At 39.8% G+C, this 18342-nt stretch overlaps 1 protein-coding gene across 11 annotated transcripts in view; it reads right to left on the reverse strand.

Moving 5' to 3' along the window:
• The window catches only part of TPST1 (tyrosylprotein sulfotransferase 1), an 84592-nt gene that overhangs the window by 11485 nt on the left and 54765 nt on the right, over positions 1–18342 (reverse strand). For all 11 annotated transcript variants that reach the window (XR_004643375.1, XR_004643376.1, XR_004643371.1 and 8 more), the window contains one exon: positions 16769–16967. Coding sequence is in view for 3 of the 11 variants with exons in the window: in XM_034752262.1 (XP_034608153.1) it covers positions 16769–16967 (199 nt within the window). In the remaining 8 variants the exon portion in view is untranslated. The remainder of the gene's footprint in view (positions 1–16768; positions 16968–18342) is intronic.

Here is an 18342-nt window from a genome sequence, read left to right on the forward strand (position 1 = left end):
GTTGTATGTGAAATTCAGATATACTGTTGTAAAACCCCACCCAGTAGCCAGTGTGTGCTTCTATATTTTGCACACTGTTTAAGTAGAATACCATTCGGGCAACTCTCCAGTTCCGTGAAGATTGCATGTTTTCTGCCATCTCCTTGGGAGAGGTTAGAGGAGGTGAGGGATGATTTGTATGAGAAAATCCAACAAGTTTATAATAGATGTCCATAGTTTTAAGATCTTTAACAAACCTCTAGGGGAGAGAAAATGATATCTAGATAGGCTTCCTGACTTAAGAAGATAACTTTGTTCAGGGCAACAGGTTCTGCATAAACTAACTTTTTTTTTTATTAATACTTACAAGTACTGTTTAGATCTTGAACTGGTAGTGCCTAAAAGGAACTAGAGCTGCAAATGTTGAAATACAGGGTACATCCTGTTTTATTGGCTGTCTCGCTTGTAGAGGGCATGTATTAATATGAAAGAGCCTAATATGTAAAAACCCTCCCAAATTCCTAATCTTTCAAAACTCCTAATCAAATCTCCTCTTGCATTATATTTTGGACAATGTTGCAGTATTGGTGCTTTTTGTGTAACATCACATGGGCATTTTGGTTTAGATTATCTATTTTGTGGATAAGAATTCACATGATAGGAAACTGACTATTCATGACAGATGGGAGCAAAGAATCTCCTAGGTTCTGAATATTTAAAATGTCTGTCTGAACCAAAAGTCGTTTTTCTTCAGTATCTACATTACAAAAATGAAGCATGTAGCAAATTACAGTATCTCTTATCTGCAGTAATCTGATCTGCTGTGCCCAATTATGCTTATGGAAAATTGATAATGCTGTGTGACTAGAGGCTTTGTTGCATCTTTGACTCTGCCATAATATTAAAATACTATCTGAGAAGGATTTGTCTTTGGTAGTCTGTGAATAACTGCACAGCTGTCTTCCAGGTGCCTGTTACTGTATCTCTGTTGCATGAGAATTTTATTTTGTCAAATTTTTAACATCGTACACTGAACTGACCAAATAAAACATTGCAAAATATAACAGGGAGAGAATTATGTCTGCATTAAAATCCTGACCCAACATTATTATTATTCCTGTTTAGATGGGCCCCTTTTCGTTAAACAAATATTGAGTAACATAGAAGTGCTTGGACTATATCGACTTTTTAACCTGCAGGTTGGAATATTTACTAGCTTACACAAACTCGGTACACTGAGTTAATAAGTGTTTGGGCATTTTGGAAATAACTGAGCTGATCATTTTGACTTTCGTGGCTATTGCTCTTTTTGCTAATTTTGACTGATGTAACAAATCTCTATATTGTTTTCATGAGCTATGTTTTAGTCTACTAAAAAATCACGTTAATATGGAACTCCATAGCCTAATGATTCTGAGGCAATTCAATTTCTTTCATGGATATGAAATTAGCCAAAATGGTTTCATGTTGTGGATAGGTGAATAAATTGTTCATAGTATTAATGTGACAACATTGTTGATGCATCACTTTCTTAGCTGCTGTCTAGAGAGAGGAGCTTCATTTTAACGGCTTAACTAAAAGATAAAAATCTGAAGTAGTCTGCTGAACTCAGACGTTTACAATACATCTGGGATCTCATTGACCACACACTGAATTTTTGACCAATGACGCTTTCATTAACATTATTGTGGGAAGCTATGGTTATTGTGGGAATGGCTTCAAGAATGTGAATGAGAGCTGTGCCTATCATTGTGGATTACCATTGTTCTTCTATCTTTGTCCACTCCTTTTGAGATAACTTTTAAGGTTTTGCAACTTACAGAGATGGGTTCCTTGCTCCCTGGTTATATTTGTAGTAAAGTCTGGGTCCTTGCATGTGTTTAACCAGGCTAGTTATAGAAAGGGTAGTGAAAGCTCCCAGCATGCATCGGCTATTCAAAATGAATCGTATTGTTTAATGCTGCAGTCAGATTTGGGGTGAATTATTTTGCAGACAGGAAACTCTGAGCTAACTCAGCTTCAGAGATGAGGCCACTGCAGTGTACGGACGTAGTAATTATTTCAGAGACCGTTCTGCTCCTAATCTGAGCTCAAAATCAGTGTAAGATATTGCAGACTTTATCTAGTTTAGACTCCCATTCAGACCAGATAGAGAAACGGTCAATTCTGTAGATGCAAGATCCTTCTATTCAATATTAGCCAAGTCAGGATAACCTACTGCAAGTTGTACTGTACTTAATTCCTCTTATTTTTTAACTCTAATTAACAATTGGTTTTAATTTTGGAGAGATTTTTGCATGACACCACATGCTGCAAACCAGATGCAGACCTGAGGAAGATGCCATAACTTAGAATGGCTGCCAAGATGCTAAGTTACACCAGTTGCCATTTTGGCTCCCAGAGAAGCCCAGAAAAATCAGGGCTATAAACAATCTTTGCCTCTCACCCTCAGCTGCACCTTGTGTACTGCATCTCCAGACAGTTCTACAAGAGTCTTGGCCAGAATGTGCAACATATAGCATCTTTCTTCTTTATAATTTCTCTGCTTCTTATATGTCAGCATACGGCACCATCAGTAGTTTTTAAGAAAGCCAGACTTATAATTAAACGAGCTGTAGTTGTAGCGAAATAATGTATTTAATAATTTGCATAATTTGTATAAAAACATTATTTCCCCTATTCTTCAGCTATATCTATTCATAAGTTAGGCAGATGGGAAAAAACATGTTAAGCATATGTAAAGCAAGCAAAGGGCTGAAGCTTTGACTGAAACACATGAATCAAGGCAAGACTGACATCTTTGTTTTTTGAAATGGAGTGGGGGAAGAAAAACCTTTTATACCATTAATTAGGTCAATTAAAAAAACCCAACAAATTTGGGTGTGTACTTCTTTGGCAGTGAAAAAGAAATCTAACCCATACTATAAACAGCTGGATATACTCTATCAACAGCACACAAAAGCAAAAGGTATTCTGGCACAAGGTAAAAGAGAATTCGGAACTGCTACTCCTGCACAGACATGAACGACTGTTGAGAAGGTCACCTGCTTCAACAAACAGTACTCTGATTTATAATACTTATTATTAGGGCTCGGCGTTTGTTACGGAGGTCGCGGAAGTCATGTGACTTCCGCAGAGCCCAGTGTGGCTGACCCCAGGCTGCTCAAGCAGCTCGCTCTGGGCCAGTCACACTGGCTGCTGCTGCTGGAGCGGCACCAGGGCCAACCGCACCAGCCGCTGCTCGGATGGCCCTGGGCAGCTGGCCCCAGGGACCGCCTGAGCAGCAGCCAGTGCAGCTGGCCCTGGGGACTGCCTGAGCAATTGTCCCGGGGCGGCCGTAACAGCCACTGTCGGCGGCCCCTTGGGCAGCCAGAGCAGCTGTTGTCCGAAGCCCCTGGCACTTTATGCCACAGTCTCCCCCAACCCCCACCACCAGTACCCCTCCAGCAGCGACCCTCCTGGGGCGCCTCCCCAGCAGTGATCCCCCAGCCCAAGATTTAGTGAGAGGTATTTATAGTATAAATCATGGACAGGTCACGGGCCATGAATTTTTATTGCCCGTGACCTGTCCATGACTTTTACTAAAAATACCCATGACTAAATCGTAGCCTTACTTATTATGCACTTATTATGGAAATCAGAGCTCACTATCTTATTGTTAAGTAGAACAAGAGACAGCAGCGTAGTGACCATTTTTGAAGTGCGTTCATTTACTCTGAGTTGTATACATGCCACATGAAGCAACAATTCACTGGAAACCCTTTTCACAAGTAGATCAGAAACCATGTTTGGTAGCTTTCCTTTCTCTCCTAGATTTAGAGAAAGGGAAAGTTCCCATTGATTAATGAGCAATAAATAATGAGCTAGGAAGGAATTTTTCCTTGGTGGAACAACTTGGCAGATGCTGGGGGGTGGAGAAGGGGGTATTCTGCCTTCCTTTCAGCTTCATGGAGACATAGTTGGGTTGTAAGCATGAAGACTTGAAATAGTGGTAAGAAATGGTATGAAGTGTAAGGCTATTTTGCACCTGCCATGGGAGCATAGGTTTGGGAACTATAAGACTGTCACTGTATTTGAATCTCTTTCTTTTCAGTATCCCTCTTTTCTTATCCTCTGCAACCACAGAGAAGCATCCAGCACAAGCAGGTATGTGGTCCACAGTAATATTTTCCAAGGTTCATTAAAAAAAAATGTGAAATAGAAGAAAAGTGCCCATTCTTCATAAGTTTCACTCTGACCCTACTGTGATGCTATAGGAAAAGGTCATTCAGCTTATGGGGTGGACGAATGTGTGCACACAAATGCACACTACACAAGAAAGCACAGAATGTGCAAGACCACGTGGCAGATTTAATAAATATTATGCCACTAATAGGGACTTAAAACAAAGATGTGGCCAAATGTCTGTATGTTGCAGTAGGTCTTAGGGCAAGTAGCAATAAATGAAGGCATTAAAGCAGTCAAACTTAGTTCTCTTACTTATTTATAACCGAATACTAGTGCTCTAGCTATTACTTTTGGGTATTTGCCCGTTCCATTATCTTAGGGACAGGTCCTAAGATTTCCTTTCGCCAACTCTCCAGCCACTGTCAACTTCCCCTGCTGGAAGATCAACAGCTCTACCAACTGGTTTGCAATAGACAATCTGAGAGTGATAGAAAATAAACAAGACTAGAGAGTAACATGGTCTTATTTTTATCCATCAGCTACATTAGACATAGAAAAACATCTCTCCTCTCCATTTAATTTGAGACAGCTATAAATATAAACCTGAAAAGTGAAAAATCTACCGTGAGTAGTGGATCCCGTTTACAGAAAGTTATAATTATAGGCAAAAAACTAATTTCACCCGTTCTCGTCATAGGATCCACTACTCTGCTTATTACGGGAAGGAAGTATGTTCTGAAGTTGTGATGAGAAGCAGATCATTTACTTTATGCTGTCAGCAGTCTAAATTACATTAAATTTCAGTCCTCTTCTGCAGCTTATGGATTTTCAGGAGATGACCGAAATGATGTACTTAACACTAGTGTGTACAATAGAATTGTAACGCCATCATAACTCAATTCACCTCATAACACCTCTCTCCTCCCCTCCGCCACCTTCCTATTGGCTGGGGTGGGTGATTGGGACAGCCAATTAAATGTGTAGGGAACAAGGGGGGAGCCAAACTCTGACTTTTCAAAAGCCTCTTCCTTCTGGTAACTGCTCCACCCTCTCTCACCTTAGTTGTACTATTGGAGCTGTGTTTTTAGGACGCTGCAGGTCTGATTTATCACCTGTTTTGGGATCAAAGGAATTTTTCCTGTTGGACAAATCTGACAGCTCTGGCGGGTTTTTTCCTCCTTCCCTTCAGCTTCATGGAGGCACAAGCTGGGTTGTAGGCATTAAGACTTTGAAGTTTAATATTAGGAAAGGTAAGACTGCTTAGTTTGTCACAATTTGTGGTAGTGTCCAGTGCAGATAAGCCTAAAAAGGTCAGCTCCCAAGGTAAATGAGACCTGGGATTTAGCTAAGACAAGACTTAGAAGAGAGGGAACACCTGAAGTCTTTGCATATTGAGCTGCCTTCACCCCTTGGCAACCTCTGCCCATGCACCTCCCTTTACACAAGGGGAGGCAGACAGGATTCAGAAGCAACATAAGTCCTAGAGGTTGGTCTAGGCAGGTCTACCCGCAGCTATTGGTGTGATGGTGGGAGCCCTGTAATTCCACAATGGAACCAGTTAAATGCCTGGTGTGTAAGAGCAGGATATGAGCACGTAGTGCCCTTCCCCAGTAGTAATAAAGTTGTAGCTTGCTTCCTAAATCCATCCCATGTGGTCTGTGGTTCATTCCCCCTTGTGTCTTGATCAAGACCCTGTATAATGGCAATCTACTAAGCAAGGAGCTTTGGGAACTGCTCCTTCAAATGCCAATCAAAACCACTTCTTCAGTCATGTTGGGTCATTAGAGAAGGAGAAGACATGAGAGAAGGGAGTCATGTTTTACTTTAAATGGAATCATTTCATTTCCTTAAATTAAATCTGTTACCAGGCAATATTTTAACTGTGTGATCAGTCACTGTTAAGATTTCCAAGCAACTAATATTCAGCAGAATATTAAAGAAATTAAAAAGAGAATTGGCACCTGATAGTTTCAGAAATAAAAGTTTCAGAAATATACTGAATCTTCCTCTTTGAGATGGATTGTTTTCTGGATAAAAATCTCCATAATAAAATCCACAAACTGGGGCTTTACCTGCAGCAATTTCAGAATACAATTGTTCCAATACAAAATAGCATGGCAGCAATTTACATGTACAAGAAAATCGATTTTGTTTCATTTTATTTTATAAACGACTGCAAATTCCATTGTAGAATTTGTCTCGTAAAGCATACTTATCACAAAGTCTTTTAACCTTTTTTAAAATCAGGTGTTTACAAACATTTAAAGAAACTATTTTAGATAAGCAAAAAAAAAAAAAAAAAAAAAAAAAATCACACTGCAGACTGCAAGTAGGAACTAAAGAGAGAGCAAACTCATTTAATATAGGTCACTGAACAGTCACCAGATGGCGACTTATAGTAATTAAACTTATACTTCAGTGGTGAATAGCTCAATATCCTATTATAAATCAGGGTTAATTTCTCTTTTCCAAACCATACAGACATTCCTGTGGAGAGAATGGAGGCAGTGGAGTATCTACATCTAAAAAGCTCAAAGAAGAAAATTAACAAAAGAGGACTATAAAGACTGTACCAAAAGGTGTCACACAGGAGATTTGCGGGTTCTCTTCAAGGAAACCCCTCTCTCATGGGTGACCACTTAGAACAGTGTTTTTCAAACTGTGGGTTGTGACCCAATACTGGGTTGCAGCATGTAAAGCACTGGGTCACCTTGCTCTGGTCAGCACCACTGTCCCGTCAGCGGTGCTGCCCAACTAAGGCAGGCTAGTGCCTACCTTTTCTGACACCGGACTGCACCCTGGAAGCGGTCAGCAGCAGGTCCGGCAGGGGGCCGCAGGGCTCCACGCGCTGTCCCCAGCCCGAGCACCGGCTCCACACCAGACCTGTTGCTGGCCGCTTCCAGGATGCAACGCGGTCTGTGGTGCCAGGACAGGCAGGAAGCCTGCCTCTGCACCCCAGCTGCGCCGCTGACTGGGAGCTGCCAGAGGTAAGTCTGCACCCCAACCCCCTGGCCCAGCCCTGACACCCCCCCCCAATTCTGGAGAACCCCTTCCTGCACCCCAAACTCCTCATCCCTGGCCCCACCCCAGAACCTGCACCCCAAGCCCTGCCCCCCTCCTGCACTCCAGCCCCCTGCCCCAGCCTAGAGCCCCCTCCCACACCCTGAACCCCTCATTCCCAGCCCCACCCGCAGCCCTCACTCCCACACCCCAACCCTCTGCCCCTCCCATGCCCCAAACCTCTCATCCCCAGCTCCGTTGGGTCATGGGCATCAACAATTTTGTTCAACTGGGTCCCCAGAAAAAAAAGTTTGAAAACCACTGACTTAGAATACAAGAACCAAAATGGAATTTTGTTTTTGTTTTCAGTTAGAAAAGTTAGAGCAAAGAACACAAGCCAAAATACACACAGCGAAATGCTTCTGTGGTCACCAACACCATCCATTCGCAGCTTAGCTATAAGCACAATCATGGCCTTGATTCTGGTCTGTTCCACAGCTACATCTCATTGCTGCATACCTCACACAAATATACACGACATCTTTTACAAGACAGAGTTGCGCAACCACACTGGTGTCAGATGCACTACAGTATTTATAATGCTTTGGGATCATTATTGCAGAACATTGCCTTTTAAAAAAAATAAGGGGACACACATGATCTCTAATATAGTGAATCTCAGTTGATAACACTAGCATAACATTGAGGAAATGTCTTCAAGATCCAAGCTGGGGATAAGTGGTGTCTTTGAAACAGAAGGGTTGATAAGACTCAATTTCTTTCTCCAGCTATTATGACTAGTCAACAGAATTTTCTGTGACATGACAGAGAAAAATATAGCTTGCACAAGTTATTATAAGAAGGCCAACCAGTAAGTAGCCAGGCAGAACCCCCACGCTTTTTCCACTAAGCACATGTAAGTTTTCTTCTCACAATCTCTTTATGGTGAACATCGGAACCTTCAGGAATCGTCAAAAGAAATGACTGGAATATGTAATACTGTGTCCACAAATTCAGTCAATGTGGAGTGTGTGCGCGCCAAAGAAAAACGGGAGTAATATGTTACAGATGTGAGAGGAAACTGCACAGCCAGTCATAATACAAGGATAAGCCAATTTCAATTGGGCATAAATCAAAATCTAATAGTCACAAGGAATCCTCCAGTTTTTGCTATACTCTATTCAACTCTTAACAGATGCCTCTGTGCAAGTTCACTATTCTGACTGATCTACAGGCACATCCGATATTCTTAAAATATAATGAAGTGATTCTAATACCTTATATTCGTCACTTGGTAAATGGGCTACTAGTTTGTAGCATTTCAGAGAACACCAATTATTAATATTTTATGTGTACATATGAACTCAATTACAAAAGATTCCTTTGTGTGAGAGGATATGGAATCTGTTTACCTCTTATATTTCTACAAAAAGCCACTGTATTTTTAACTATAAACATATCAAACTTGAGTCACTGCTAGCTGATCCTTAAAGTAAAGTGGATGAGCACTTTTATAAGATTTGCTTATATTATAAAAAACTAATAAAGCACAAAATTCTGCGTAAATGCACGGAAAGCTGCGTTGAAGTCAACAGGGCCATGTATGCATCAAGGGACAGACGTATTTTTATTTATTTGTCCCTCCGTATGCACTGATCTATATCCAACACTATTCAGATTCTATAGGCACACATCTTCCACCTCCGTACCCAATGCCCTGCATAAGAATGGATGTCTTACATGCAGCCACACAGTAAAGGACAAGCATGCAAGGCCCAAAATGAAATTAAGGAAGCAATTAGTCCATAATGAAAAACAGTTGCTTGCAAGATCAATAATTTATTATTAGCAGAAATATGGTATCTTCAGATAAAGCTATTTTAAGGGACAGATTATAACTTGTGAAATGCTATTCAAATGAGTGGTACGTTGCCAGGAATGGCAAATTATAAACCACAGAAAAACTGCTATGCAAAGTTTTTGCTTCTCAAAAGGCAACTTTAAAAAAAAAAAAAAAAAAAAAACTACCTTGCTTTTAAGATTTGTAAAAGTTAATTACTCTTATTTCTTCCCTGTAGATGTAATGTGTTTGTAGCCTTGTCCATCCTAGTAACTGCTCCTTCACAGAATTTTTTTTCCTTAGCATGTGCTAATAAAAATCTATTTCTTTCAACTGACGTAGGTCTGAGAGAAAGGCATTCCAAATTATTGAAGAGCTGATAATCATCCTCAATTTTATCATCTTCATTTCCAAACTTCTTATACAAATATGAACCATTCACATCCAGCTCAGCAACACCTACAACTGAATCCTCAGTCTTCACCATATCCTATTCACTTGCTGGGAATGTTAACATCCATTTCCTATGTCACTCTTTGGATGCTTTCCCAACAACTGGAATAGATTGCCATTGATGTTACGCTGCCAGATACTGTAGGACATAAAGTTCTTGCTGTTGAAATGAAGCCTCTCTCAGGTTTCTCTTAACTTTAGCTTGTGAATAAATAACTTTTCACAAGTTATAATCTGTTCCAATTAGCAATATGGACAAATGGGTTTTAGATATTAAAAGGTGAGTGGGCATTACTATTCATGAAGACAAAAGCCCTCAGTCACCAATGCAAAACCCCAAACAGAAGAAGTCACTGGAGCAGCAAACCCCCCCCTCTTCTAACAACATAAGTTATCACAAGCATGAAGTAGAGAGGTAATTCTTATTACAAGCAGCTGTAATTATTTTTCAGCAGGTACCTCCAGGGATAAGCTGTACTACTTAATTTAACTACTTGCATTCCAACAGAATCAAAATCATAAGGCAAACTTAAAATCCCAGTGTTTGGGTTAATCAGCATCAGATTCTGTTGCATCTTTTGTTTATTCTTCAAAAGACAGCAAAGTATATGATAACCTGACATGTCAGTCATCCTGGAACTGTTTCCAGAGCTTGCTTTTTAAATCCACCTCAAGTATTTTGCATAGGATATCTGTAGCACTCTACTCCTGCCAAACCAGGGACAAAAGACTGAGCTCAAAACTCAAATTTGGCAACCAGGCCAGCCAGCTTTAAAGATTACAGCCCTTAAAGTTAGGGAAACTAGGTTTAAGTCTGGTTACTTACACAAAGGAAATGAGCTAAAGCCTGAAAGTTAAACCCTATGCATGACAGAATAGAAAAAATGAGCTGCCAAAGTACAGTAAAGGCTTTAAAAAAAAAATGTAATCTTGAAGCAATTGTGAACAAAATTGATTTACAAACTATAATAATGTCACAACCTATCAGTACCTGATAGACTTTTCTTAAGTGATAAAGATAAAGAAAGTCTATTTACTTAAAACGGGGTACCAGCCTTCCAAATAATTGCTTTTTACTGAACGGGGATGCCTTTCACACCTAAATCACTAAGCCCTTGTTTAAATAAGACATGGAGTTGGGTTAACACCATTCGAGCAAGAACCATAATTCATTACACAGCTACTATCATGAATTTCTTGGCTAATGTAGCCAAGTCTTAAAAGTAATTCCCACAGGCCACACTGCATACTATTTCTAACAACAAACAGTATTTCATGTTAATTTCATACTAAACAACAGAGTAAGTTGTGTATATTAAGATATTTAGAGTGTGCTTATGGAATATTTTCTAGATCACCAAATATTACACAATTTTATTGTTATTTATGATTTACTCTTGAGAAAGCCAGGAAAACTTCTGGAGAAATTTTCCTTCAATATGATATTACTGAAACCATTACCATCTAAATTCAAAAATACCACTTATTCAGATATGTAAATGGCCAGGTTTATAGACTATGCTTCGCTTATTTTATAAAAGAAAAAGGTTCTTCCTATCAATTTGGAGACTGTACAAACAATCCACACTGATTACCTAAATATTTACATGTAAATGCCTTTTCATCTTTAACAAAATACATTGTTTCACAAATTTTCACAGTAGTCAAACATCTTCCTGCTTTCCACTAAGCTCCGAATTTGAGGAATATAGTCTTCTGATCTGCAAATCTGTAACTGGCTTACTTTTATGCCATTTTTACATTTTTTAGTCAGACAGACATGCATACATACATTGTATATATGGAATATATATCAGTATTCTAATATACAAGTTACACTTTGCAGTTAAATTGCTTAAAAATAAAAAGTGACGAGCCTTAGGGAAACCATGAGGCAGGCCAGAAAGGCAAAGAAGGAAATGTGAGATAGCAAATATATATGACAGAGCATGAGGGATTGGTCTTTTTAATTATACTAATTTAATTTTCTGCTAAAATGCACATAAATTGAAGAGGTGGTCATTTAATTTCAGTGTTCTAGTAATATGAACAGTCCATTCTAGCTCTGCTCTTGGAATTGAATTTACTTACTGCCTTATTAGGCTTCAGTTTAGGGGGGGATTATTCCTTACAACACACATTTAAATTTAATATGCAAATAAAACCACAACTACTACTCAGCACTGGTAGCTGTACTCCTGGTGGAGTGAACAACTATATTTATGAGAAGTTTGTGATTTGTTGCCTTATAAGTAGGACCCTGCCAAATTCACAGTCCTTTTTGGTCAATTTCATGGTCATTGGATTTTTAAAATCATAAATTTCATGATTTCAGCTATTTAAATCTGAAATTTCAGTGTTGTAATTGTAGGGGTCTTGACCCAAAAAGGAGCTGTGGAGGGGTTGCAAGGTTATTGGGGGGAAATCGCAGTACGGTTACCCTTACCCACTGCACTGCTGCTGGTCGCATTGCCTTCAGAGCTGGGCAGCTGAAGAGTGGCTGCTGCTGGCCAGGAGCCCAGCTCTGAAGGCAGAGCCACCGCCAGCAGCAGCACAGCAGTAAGGATGGCATGGTATGGTATGGCATTGCCACCCTTACTTCTGCCCTGCTACTGGAAGGGCGCCACCTTCAGAGTTGGGCCAGTATTGCGAGGTATTTACGTACCAGATATGCTAAATATTCGTATGCCCCTTCGTGCTTCAGAGGACATGCTTCCATGCTGATGACGCTTGTTAAAAAAATAATGTGATAATTAAATTTTTGACTGAACTCCTTGGGGGGGGGAATTTTATGTCCCCTGCTCTGTTTTACCCGCATTTTGCCATATATTTCATGTTATAGCAGTCTCGGATGATGACCCAGTACATATTGTTCATTTTAAGAACACTTTCACCGCAGATTTCACAAAACGCAAAGAAGGTACCAATGTGAGATTTCCAAAGATAGCTACCGCACTCAACCCAAGGTTTAAGCATCTGAAGTCCCTTCCAAAAATCTGAGAGGGCTAAGGTGTGGAGCATGCTTTCAGAAGTCTTAAAAGAGCAACACGCCGATGCGGAAACCGCCAAAAAATAAAATCAACTTTCTGCTGGTGACATCTGACTCAGATAATGAAAAAGAACATGCGTTGGTCTGCACTGCTTTGGATCATTATCAAGCAGAACCTGTCATCAGCATGGATGTATGTCCCCTGGAATGGTGGTTGAAGCATGAAGCATGAAGCATGGTATGAATCTTTAGCGCATCTGGCACGTAAATATCTTGTGATGCTGGCTACAAAAGTGCCATGCGAACACCTGTTCTCATTTTCAGGTGATACTGTAAACAAGAAGAGGGCAGCATTATCTCCTGCAAATGTAAACAAACTTGTTTGTCTGAGCGATTGGCTGAACAAGAAGTAGGACTGAGTGGACTTGTAGGCTCTAAAATTTCACATTGTTTTATTTTTAAATGCACTTTTTGTACGCAATTCTACATTTGTAAGTTCAACTTTCATGCTAAAGAGACCGCACTACAGGTTTTGTACTGGGTGAATTGAAAAATACTAAGTCTTTTTTTTGTATAGAGCAAATACTTGTAATAAAAAATAAATATAAAGTGAGTACTGTACACTTTTTATTCTGTGTTGTAACGGAAATCAATATATTTGAAAATGTAGAAAAAAAATCCAATATTTAAATAAATTGCACAATTAAGCTTTTTAATCACTTGACAGCCCTAATTTTATGTATTTGTTCTATTATTACCTATTTACATTTTCACAGTTGCGGGAAACTATGGAGGGGTCAGACAATTATTTAATGACAGTAAACAGATTCTACAAGTTAAAGCTTTATAACTATTAAAACACAAATTGTCAAAATCACATGTCAAAATATACTAAGTAAATATCCTTACATCAAACTCTAATAAGGTCTCAAGCAGCATTATTTTTACTTCACGTATCTGTAAATTTAGATAATCATCAGTGGAAACATTTTTCATTGGTTTGTATGTGTATGGTGAAATCAAAGTTTACAGTCATTTACTGATAAAAAGCTAATCCTTCCAACCCTAAACAACTGCTTCAGCTATTCTATAGTTCATTATGAATCCATGATGTCCCAGAAACAGGTAGGGTCAGAGGGCATGGCAAATTGTCACCACATATGATTGTATCTTCATCAGTAGGTCATACAGCTAGTGGTAGACCTGGAAGTCCACATCTCCGGCTGGCTGCTGGATGACCAGCAACTTTTATGATCAATGGAGGAGCATGAGATAAGTCAAAGGGCATTGTGTGGAACTGAGAAGTGATTCCCAATTGCGAAGTGTAGGAAATGTTGGTGGCATGGAAATGTTGAGATTTGTGAAGCATAAGACAGCTTGAGTGACAGAGAGTAGGAGGAGAGTCTGTTTCTTGGCTCAAAAGTGCCAACATCTCCATTCTGAAGTATGTTTTGCATATTGAGAGATGGAGGATGGAATGGATAAAACCTTAGGATCTTTTCATTGCCATGACGAATCTAGAACAGAAATCAGTGTCTGTTTCTTTTGATGACATTGGGAATATTGCTCCAAGAGAAAGATGACTTTGCTACAGTCTAGAAAGCTTCATTTTTTAAACAGATAAAGCGACAGCAGGGATAGCTCTTGAAATTCCTTCTTTAAAAATCTTGAGAGCAGGTTCATTCACAGTGGTACTGACTCAGATTTAAGACAAAAATTCTTAAGCCTACCTGCAAGGAAAAATAGTACACCTGAGCTACAAGAGCTTCATTATCATACATACATACATAAAAATTCTTCATTGAGAGTCTCTCCGGTTAGTTTTGGTGAGGAATTTCCTGTGGATCAAAAGGCTTGGCAAAACTGGAAATTCTATTCAGGTTTGAAGAGTCCTTTAGAGCCTTTGCTAGGAATTTGCCAAAAAAGTTTCAGTCCAAAGGGTTCCAGAACCAAGTTCTCTGGAAGTAGGGTCTATATCAAAACTTCAGACCCAGGCATCACGTAAAGCCTGAGTGTTACAGAAAAGAGATCTGGTGACATCATGAGAGGCACTATAAGGGAAAAGATTAATCATCTTGATTGAATCCATCTTAGTTTTATTTCTACCTCTTGATTTCCATAGGACCACTGTTCCCAAGAAGGATCATATGATGGATACACCTGTTTTGTGATGGGGGTTGGCAGATGAGAGACTGGATTGCTGGTTTGGCTTTCTTGAAAATGGGTCCCAGGGGTGCAGATGATGAAGATGTCATCAACGTAGCACAAGTACAGTAGGGGCGTATGGGGATGAGAGCTGAGGAAGCGTTGTTCTAAGTCAGCCATAAAAATGGTGGCATACTGTGGGGCCATGCAGGTATCTATAGCAGTCCCGCTGACTTGAAGGTATTAATTGTCTCCAAATCTGAACAGTCTCTACGCACAAGAATAAATGGACACAAATCTGACATCAGGAATCATAACATTCAAAAACCAGTAGGAGAACATTTCCATCTCCCTGGTCACTCACTAACAGACCTAAAAGTGGCAATTCTTCAACAACAAAAACTTCAAAAACAGACTCCAACATGAAACTGCAGAACTGGAATTAATTTGCAAACTGGACACCATCAGATTAGGCCTGAATAAAGACTGGGAGTGGTTGGGTCATTACAAAACCTAAACCTAATTTCCCCCTACTGTTACTCACAACTTCCTGTCAACTGTCTGAAATGGGCTACTCATTACCATTTCAGAGGTTATTTTTCCTCCCTTGGTATCCTGCTGTTAATTGGATTGTCTCGTTAGACTGACCTCACACTTGGTAAGGCAACTCACATCTTTTCATGTATTTATACCTGCTCCTGTATTTTCTACTCCATGCATCTGATGAAGTGGGTTCTAGCCCACAAAGGCTTATGCCCAAATAAATTTGTTAGTCTCTAAGGTGCCACAAGGACTCGTTTTTGCTGAAGAGAAGACTCCCAAATGATGATGTAGAAGATGAGTTGAAATTACATGAGGAAAATGTGAAACCAAACACAGGAATCGAAGATATAAAGAGGACTGAAATCAATTGTTCTCTACATGCACTGAAGATAGGACAAGAAGTAATGGGCTTAATCTGCAGCAAGAGAGATTTAGGATAGCTACTAGGAAAAACCTTTCTATCTTAAGTGTAATTAAGCTCTGGAAGAGGCTTCAAGGGAGGTTGTGGAATCCCATCATTGGAGATTTTTAAGAACAGGTTGGATGAACACCCGTCAGGAATGGTCTAGGTTTACCTGGTCCTGCTTCAGTGCCCTGACCTGGACTTGATGACCTCTTGATTCTATAAGTCCCTTAATGTTGTAAACAGGACCCTGCTCAACCACTGAATTAGCTGGGAATCTACTGTTAGGCTTTGGACTTCCCTAATGTTTCTTTAAGTGTTTCCCCAAAGCCCCAGTCCTTGCCAGTCAGATCAAACTGGAGCGAGAGGGAAAAGTTGGCTAATAGTTCTGTGGAAAAACAGCCCTCAGAGTGAGAGCAAGCCTAAGGAAATCTCTGCCACTGAGCTTGGAGAGTTTCAGGAGCATCTTCATTTTGCACTTCATCCCACAAAACAAAGTGCCAATACGAGAAAGGACAAAAGAAACTTCTTTCCTGCCTCTGAGACATGGAAAATGCAAAAGAAAACAAGATACAAAGCAACTTCAAGCTTGACAGAGCAATAGATTCCCATGATACAGAAACAAATGGTTAATGAAGAACAAGAGTTTTAAAAAAAATCTCTGTAGTTTGAGCTGTAAAGAGGAGCTAGAAATATTTATATCCATGAATATTTGTATCTGAGCAACCTAAAGCAAGAGTATTTCATTCTCCTGCTTTGCAGATGAGTCCCTAAGGAGCTCAGGAAGGATTTTCCTCCTTCCCTTAAGTATACTCAGTTAGCTAGATGCATCATGGGACGTGGGAGAGTGATTCACCTTCTCTAAAACCATTGGGAGGCAGAAGCAATGGTCTGATCTGCAATGGTAAATCTTATAGTCTTACACACTTTCCTATAATACTCAGCATTGAAGCTCTTTAACAATTCCTTGCATGCCAGTATGTTGGAGGTAGCAATGAAGGGGGTCATTTTCAAAGGCATAATGGGCTGTTAGGCACCCAAGTCACATTAAAAGTCAATGGGAGTTGGAGGCCTAACTGTTCATAGTGCCTATGAAAATCTCCTCCAAAAGCTCTTTTAAAGGTTGCAGTTAGGAAAACAGTAAATTACTGTTTTATAGTCCACGTTAAAACAAAATCTCCTCAACATTTCTTTCATAATGAATGATGCACTTTTAGCCAAGTAGATTTCATATACAAAAATACCTTACCCGTCGTGTGTTTTCAAGAACTTTTTGATCTGGCTTTCCATAATTTGGTGGATTGGCATATGGATCGTAGCCAAGTTTCGCTAACATTGGTGCAATCACTGGCATGTCTTGTAGAACATCTGAAGGTATTTTCCCAACCCATTTGGACAAAGCTTCCACATTGACTGGTTTGATTACTTGATCTGTAGATCTTTCAACTCTGCAAAAAGAAAAAAAGTAGTTAAAATTTTTCACCCAACCAGTTTTTACTGTATAACTGGCATTAAGATCTTTAGGTCTTTTTATAATTGCATGTTTACATAAAGCTGTTAGGAGATAAGGCATTGCTCCATACATACACAAGGACAGCAAGAAAACAGGGAAAATCGGGGTTTGTTGTTTATTTTTTCTCCTGGACTGTAAGTAGGACTCAGAAGGATTTTTTTTTTTTTTTTAAATCTGGTGTTACCCGCTCTTTTCTATGGTCACTTCTTCCTTGGATAAGAACATGTACAACTCAGCTTTTTATTATGGATTTAGGAAAACTGACACACTATGTGATAATAAAATGCTGACTCCCAGCTATTTAATATACAGTCTGCAGCGCAGACTGAATAGTTCTAGATTCTACCATGAAGTAAAATACTTTGATTCATTTTCCAAACTTTCTTCCCAATTAGAAAAGTACACAGCTCCTTAGATAAAAAGAACAGGAGTACTTGTGGCACCAAAGGTCTGGTCTATACTACCCGCCTGAATCGGCGGGTAGAAATCGACCTCTCGGGGATCGATTTATCGCGTCCCGATGGGACGCGACAATCGATCCCCGAATCGGCGCTCTAACTCCACCAGCGGAGGTGGTAGTAAGCGCCGCCGACAAAAAGCGGCAGAAGTCGATTTTGCCGCCGTCCTCACAACGGGGTAAGTCGGCTGCAATACGTCGAATTCAGCTACGCTATTCACGTAGCTGAATTTGCGTATCTTAAATCGACTCCCCGCTGTAGTGTAGATGTACCCTTAGAGACTAACAAATTTATTTGAGCATAAGCTTTCGTGGACTACAGCCCACTACATCAGATGCCTAGAATGGAACACGAAAGCTTATGCTCAAATAAATTTGTTAGTCTCTAAGGTGCCACAAGTACTCCTGTTCTTTTTGCGGATACAGACTAACACAGCTGCTACTCTGAAGCTCCTTAGATGTTAGTATTCATCTTTTTTCTGTGAAAACAGGTTAAAGTCAAAACCTTGGCACAAAAAGTCCCTCGGGAGATATTTAACTCCTGTACCATAAGTAATACCACATGGTATGTCATCATACATCTGCAATTCCAACTGAATAACTAAACATGTATGGGAACTATTGCTAAATACATAGCTGTCATGTCTGCCTACAGTCATTGCACTACCTGTACCTAACTTACTGATGTAAAGCATTTTAAGCATAAAAGGCTCTACCTAGGCTCTAATACCTAGCTCTTGTTACAGAAGTTTTCTTTGGTAGATCTCAAAGTACTTTACAAAGACAGTAATCATTACCATCCTCCCCACTTTACAGGTAGGGAAACTGAGGCACAAGGCGACAAAGTGATTTG

The sequence above is a fragment of the Trachemys scripta genome, chromosome 18 (assembly GCF_013100865.1).
Source record: "Trachemys scripta elegans isolate TJP31775 chromosome 18, CAS_Tse_1.0, whole genome shotgun sequence".
NCBI classification, from domain to species: Eukaryota; Metazoa; Chordata; order Testudines; family Emydidae; genus Trachemys; species Trachemys scripta.